The 7,291-nt window shown below is 35.0% G+C and overlaps 1 protein-coding gene across 1 annotated transcript in view; it reads right to left on the bottom strand.

The window, feature by feature from the left end:
* The window catches only part of DYNC2H1 (dynein, cytoplasmic 2, heavy chain 1), a 305,345-nt gene that overhangs the window by 88,271 nt on the left and 209,783 nt on the right, over positions 1-7,291 (bottom strand). Inside the window, 1 exon segment of the mRNA XM_006773520.2 lies at positions 1,779-1,854. Within this exon segment, the coding sequence (XP_006773583.1) occupies positions 1,779-1,854 (76 nt within the window).

The raw sequence follows: 7,291 nt of genomic DNA, 5'->3' as shown, positions 1-7,291 counted from the left end.
GACTTGCCAAGTAAATTCTGATGTTCAGTAAATAATACACTAGTAATGCATATGTCATTCACTCATTCACTCATTCATAAGTAAGTCATACAAGACATACAGAAACATTAATATATCTTTCAACTTAAAAATCAGCCATCACAGAAAATATTTTATAGAATTTTTAATTAAAAATAAAAATACCCATTATTCTCAAGACACGTTTTATTTTGTTTAGGATATGAGAAAAATAAATAGAACATAAATTATAACATAGCAATAGTAATAAGTCAATCATTACTGATGGCTTACTCAATACATTAAATGTACTAAATGTTAAATACTTTACCTAGTATTTCTCATTTAAACTTCTCACAAGTTGAATCAATTGAAGTAGTACCTACTATTATTCTTATTTTACAGATCAGGAAACTCATACTTAAAGGTCAAGAAACTTGTTGAGATCTCATGGCTACATAATCTCTACATCAACTGCCCTCTATAATTAGAACTTTTTCTCGTTTTTGTATTTAATTCTACATTTGTGGAATTCTCTTAATATCAGGAAATTTTGTAAATATAAAATCATAGTTAGATTTTTACCATGACATTTAATATTATTTTAAAGTATCTGCCTTTTATTCACAACAACTCAATGATGTGGTAGACATAAAAATCATGTGATGCTATTAATTTCATAACTACCTTGAAATATACTGATGAACAAATCATTCAAACTCTGTTCTCTGGTTTCCTCATCCTAAAAGGGTACTAATAATATTTGCCTTATAGTGGTATTATAAAAATCAAATAAATGTTCAAAAGCATTTTGGAAAATTACCAATCTCTGTGCAAGGTGAAGTATTAGTACATATCCTCCAGAAAACTCTCTGTCAAATTAAAACAATAGCTCATGGAAGTCAGGAAAGAGGTTCCCCTTGACACAGCATGGGAAAATGTTGAGTAATGTGTGACAAGAATAGGGGAGGTGCTTTGGGAATGCTGGTAATGCTGTTCATTGATTTTGGACTAGTTAAAATTTATAAATATTTATTGAGTTGAACATTTGTATGTACTTTTGTGATGTATAATTTTAAAAAATGGTTACATAAACAAAAAACTCAGAATACTATTTGGCATTAACTAGTAGTTATTGCTTGATGAAGTGGAAAGAAGTAAATAGAACCATGATGTGATTTGGACATGAAAAGAACAGAAATTTTCAAAGCACTGGATAACTAAGGATGAGAAAAATAAAAGAATCCATGGTGACTCATAGGCTTTGAACTAAAACAATTGCATGAATGGTGGTGCCATTTACTAAAATGGGGCAGACGCAGGGAACAATGGTTTGGCAAGTTTGCAAGTTGGGAGGGGAAAAAGGGCTCAAGAATTCTGTTCAGGACATTTTTAAGTTTGAGATTCCTATCAACATAATCTCTTCTCTAACCCATCATTGTCTACTCTAGTGTCTTCTTGCCTGGGCCCGACATAATAAACTTCAGGGGCTGTTTCTGTCTTCGGGAGGTAAAGAACTGGTGGCCTCAGGGGATCGGATTATGTGATCTTGTTTGCTTTTTGCTTCCTAAAGGCTACAGAACAATTATGTTATATCAAAAACAGTGACCACACTAGATAAGAACTCTCAGAGAACCCAAGCATGGTGGCCAGGAAATAAATCACAAAATAAAAAGCAAGTTTTATGAAAGAAAGTTAAGTCACTTTTGAAGAAACCATGATGTTAATATGTCAATTTTTTTTATTAACAACAGATAAAAATTTTCATCACTAGAACCTACCATCAAAGAGCCTGTCAATAATGTTGTAACCAGCCCGAAGATCTGATAAAGAAAACTCATAAAATTTGGTCCAACCCTATAAAAAGAAATTTAAAAGTATTGAAGAACTATAAGCAGTGACCAAAGACAGACACACACACACACACACACACACACACACACACACACACACATCATAGTCCTTACAAACTTAAAAACAATGTTCAATGCATGCTAAAAATCCAATTCTGACAATTTTTAATAAAATAAACAATGAAGCTAAAGTAATAGTCATATTTTAAAACAAAAGTATTTACCTCCATGGCATGGAAAATACTTTATAATACCATAAAGCTGTTATCATTGAAATATGTGGCAATAGAGTCATAGAGAGAGAACAAATTGACGTAGTAAATTTTGAGTTTACATACTTGGTACACATTTAGTTCCCATAATTTTAAAACTTTATTGTTGAAAGTATTTCATGTCCCCTTTTTTCTCCCACTGACACTATTGATCTCCCCACTCCAGGCATCCACCACCCTATTATCTGTGTCCAAAAGTTATGCATACGTGCATACAAGTTCTTTGGTTGATTTCTTCCTACACATCCACCCACCACCAGCTTCCCTCTGAGACTGCACAGACTATTCCATGCTTCTATGTCTCCAGATCTATTTTGCTCATCAGTTTATTTTGTCCATTAGATTACCATATGAGTGAAATTATGTGATACTTGTCTTTCTCTGATTGGCTTATTTTGCTTAGCATAATACTCTCCAGGTCCCCCTCTGCTGTCTCAAAGGGTAAGAGATCCTTCTTTTATATGGCTGCATATATTCCATGGTATAAATGTAACACAGCTTTTTTATCCACTTATGTACTGATGGGCACTCGGGTTGTTTCCAGATCTTAGCTATTATAAATTGTGCTGCTATCATCATGGGGGTGCACAGATTCTTTCTGATTGATGTTTCGGGTTTCTTAGGGTATATTCCTAGAAGTGGGATCACTGGGTCAAATGGGAGCTCCATATTTAATTTTTTGAGGAAACTCCATACTGTTTTTCACAGTGGCTGCACCAGTCTGCATTCCCACCAGCGGTGTACTAGGGTTCCCTTTTCTCCACATCCTCACCAAAACTTGTTGTTTGTACATTTTTTTTTTATGGCAGCCATTCTGACTAGTGTAAGGTGGAATTTCATTGTCATTTTAATTTACATCTCACTGATGATTACTGACTGAGCATTTTTTGATATGCCTCTTGTCCATCTGTATGTCGGCTTTGGAGAATACATGCTTAAAAATCCATTTAGGTCCTTTGCCCATTTTTAAATTGTCTTATTTTTGTTAAGTTGTATGAGTTCCTTATATATTTTAGATATTAATCCTTTATCAGATGTGTCATTGCAAATATGTTCTCCCATCCAGTGGGCTCCCTTATCATTTTGCTGATGATTTATTTTGATGCAGTCCCACTTGTTTATTTTCTCCTTAGTTTCCCAAAATCTGTGCTCTTGAGAAGGTACTTGGACACAGAATATGTGGGATTTTCTGTAGTTTTTAGACCTCCAACTGGATAGGTCAAATAAATATTTGACTGTGTAAGCTGAGAGCTTAGAGAATTAGCATGAGTTGGATGTATAAATTTGGGGATCACTATTTGGATATTGTGAAAACAAAAGAGTCTTAAATTACACTCACTAAATTATATCCTATCTATATATATAAAAGGCTAATATGCAAAGTGTCCTCTCGGGAGTTCAACCTGGAGACTGGAGTTGGATTGTTCGCTATGACATGATGTGTGCTGACCACCAGGGGGCGGTGCAGAACATAGTGGGCGACCAGTGGTGGCAGCAGGGCACTGAGGGAGCAAGGGAAGAAGGAGGCGGGGAGGTGGGGAGGCAGGGAATCTGATTGGCCCTGATCACTGGCCAGGCCTAGGAACCCTACCTGTGCACGAATTTCATGCACCAGGCCTCTAGTAACATGCATAAAATAGAGGGAGTTAATTCTGCAAACCAAATATAACCCTCCAATAAGTAATCAATAAATAATCTTAGCAAAAAATAATCTTTTACTACCATGAGAAATAAAACCTGAGTTGAATTAATAGTGGATCTTTACTAACGGAAGTTGGCATTTAAGAAAAAAAAAACCAGCAAAACCACATGAGGAAAATAAGCAAAATAGAGAATTTATAGAAATACATATCTGTATGACCTGGTCTCTATTAATTAATGGTATTCTCTTTATTATTTGCTTTAACTCCAATTTTATGATTTTCATGAGATCAAATTTAAAGTGTTAAAAATATGCCATTTCCAATTTGTGTATATGAAAGTGAGTTGCTATATTATCTATTAGGGACATTTGGTATTTATAATATTTATGAATTTTAAAAAATACACATATATTCTGACCCAAACATTTCACTTTTAGAAATTGGCCATCAAAAACAAATGCCAAAACAGGCAAGTATAGGCAAGTATTTTGTAATAGCAAAGATAGAAAAGAATATGCATGCTCAATCAGCAATATAAAACTGCTCGAAAATACATTACTGACATAATGAACATAAATATTTTTAAATTAAACATATGGGCACTAATACTTAAAAATCCCTAAAATGCATTGGTTATTAAAACAAGCTACAGAACTATATTTGTCATGTGCTGCTATTTGAGTAAAAAAGAACATGAGTGTATATAAATACATAAAATATGTTTGTATATTTATTTAATATTTCTTAGGGACACCCCAGAAATAGTGAAGAGTTGATGCCCTGGGAATAGATACAAGATAGCAGGAAGATAGAATGGGGAAGTCTACATTTTTTTAAATATTTTTATTGATTTCAGAGAGGAAGGGAGAAGGAGAGAGAAACATCAATGATGAGAGAGAACCTTGATCAGCTGCCTCCTGCATGCCCCCTACTGGGTATCGAGCCCAGAGCCCACAACCTAGGCATGTGCCCTTGACCAGAAACGAACCTGAGACCTTTTAGTCTGCAGGCTGACACACTATCCAATGAGCCAAACCGTCTATGGCAGGAAGTCTAACTTTTAATAGCCAACTTTTTTGTAGGTTTTTAATTTGTAGTATATCATTTAATAAAAAATAAAATCTAATTTCATTTTTAAAATACAATTTTTCTTTTCTTTTTTTTAAAAAATGTATTTTATTGATTTTTTACAGAGAGAGTAAGGGAGAGGGATAGAGAGTTAGAAACATCGATGAAAGAGAACCACCGATCAGCTGCCTCCTACACACCTCCTACTGGGGATGTATCCACAACCAAGATACATGCCCTTGTCCAGAATCGAAGCTGGGACCATTCAGTCCACAGGCCGATGCTCTGTCCACTGAGCCAAACCGGTTAGGGTGAATTTTTCTTTTCATAATAAAAGTGCATCATTATCACCATACTTCATTTGTCCATCAGGATTAACTGATCCATCAGTGTGAGGGAAAATGTCAGAAAAATTAGGGGTAAAGGCTTTAGGCAGTGGTTCTCAACCTGTGGGTCGCGATCCCTTTGGCGGTCAAATGACCCTTTCACAGGGCTTGCCTAAGACCATCCTGCATATCAGATATTTACATTATGATTCATAACAGTAGCAACATTACAGTTATGAAATAGCAAAGAAAATAATTTTATGATTGGGTCACAACATGAGGAACTGTATTTAAATGGCCAGAAGGTTGAGAACCACTGCTTTAGAGAAAGGTAGACCTGGCCATTTCCAACCTCTGTAGTTTTTTAGGTGTAATTCCTTCAGCAAGTTAATTATCATTGAGATCCATTGTCTTATTTTGTAAAATGAGAAAATTAAGCATACTCTCCCCATAAATGTAGTATATAAATTATATGAATTAACACACTGCTGTTATTATTTGCTACTTCATGAGTTTGACAAATTGCAGACAGACTATGTGTTAAGCACTTTTGAACATACACTATTTCATTTAATCCTCACAATAAAGATAAGCATAATTACTATTCCCATTCTGGAGCTGAAGAAACAGCTAGTTGCTTATTAGGGTTAAAGTTAATTTGCCCAAGGTCACATAGCTAAGAATTCTAGAGTCAGAGTCCAAACCCAAGTCTGTAACTTCATAACCTATGCCTTGATTTTGACATGTACCTGAAACAGCGAGAGGGGATAAAAAAGAGGCAGGTAGAGAGGGAAATTTGAGGAAAGATTATCTGAACAGAAGCAGACAAAGTTGAAAAAGGATGGGAAAAATTTAAAGATGAAAGAATGATGCAATTGGTGGCTAAGATAGGCATTCGACAAGCAGGACAAATCATTGGTACCAGCTAGGGCTGCCATGGCAATGTGGTCTGCATGTGATAACAGGAACAGCTAAGGCCTTGTGAGAAAGAGCTTGATGAATTCAAAGACCATAAAGAAGTCGTGTGTGCCTGAGGTGGAAAGAACAAGTGGGAACAGGGGCCTGAGAGAAGGTTGAAGACATGGGCAAATTTTTCCTTTTGGACCATGGTAAGAAATGTGCATATTTTCATCCAAATACAATAGAAAGGTATTTGATGGGTTTAAGATCAGCAACAAAATAATCAATTTTATATATTAAAAAATTCTGGCTGCTAAACATAAAAAGTTAGAAGAGTTGGAAGGCTATCTTAGAAAGTAGTACAGGTGACAGGTGATAAGGCTTAGAAAAATGGGAAGGAAATATGATGAAGTTTTAGAAAGTACTAGTAGAATCAATAGGACTTGATAATGAACTGGATATGGAGACTAAGAAAACAACCTCAAGAACAATCCTAGGTTTCTTTGGAAAATTGGACAGATACATGCAAAAAAAGGAAACTAGACCACCAACTTACATCATATACAAGAATAAACTCAAGATGGATAAAAAACTTAAATGTAAGTCGGGAAACCATAAAAATCCTAGAAGAAACCTCAGGCAGCAAAATCTCAGACTTCTCTCATAGCAATATGTTTATTGATACATCTCCTAGGCCAAAGGAAACCAAGGAGAAAATAAACAAATGGGACTATATCAAAATAAAAAGCTTCTGCACTGCAAAATAAACCATCAAGAAAATGAAAAGGGAGCCCACTGTATGGGAGAACATTTGGCAATGATACATCTGATAAGAGTTTAATTTCCAAAATATATAAGGAACTCATACAACTTAACAAAAGGCAGGCAAACATCCAATAAAAAAGTGGACAAAGGACCTAAACAGACACTTCTCCACAGGAGGACACAGATAGCTAAGAGAAAAAATGAAGAGCTTCTGCACAGCAGAAAAAACAATCAACAAAATGAAAAAAGCACAGTGTATGAAAGAACATATTTGGCAATGATACATCTGATAAAGGGTTAATATCCAAAATATGTAAGGAACTCATACAACTTAACAAAGGGAAGGCAAACAACCCAATTAAAAATGGGCAAATAACCTAAATAGATACTTCTCCAAAGTGGACATACAGCTGGACAATAGACATGAAAAAATGCTTAAAGTCACTGATCAGAGACATGCAAATGAA

The sequence above is a fragment of the Myotis davidii genome, unplaced genomic scaffold (assembly GCF_000327345.1).
Source record: "Myotis davidii unplaced genomic scaffold, ASM32734v1 scaffold1025, whole genome shotgun sequence".
Lineage (NCBI taxonomy): Eukaryota > Metazoa > Chordata > Mammalia > Chiroptera > Vespertilionidae > Myotis > Myotis davidii.
This window is presented reverse-complemented; position numbering and strand designations above follow the sequence as displayed.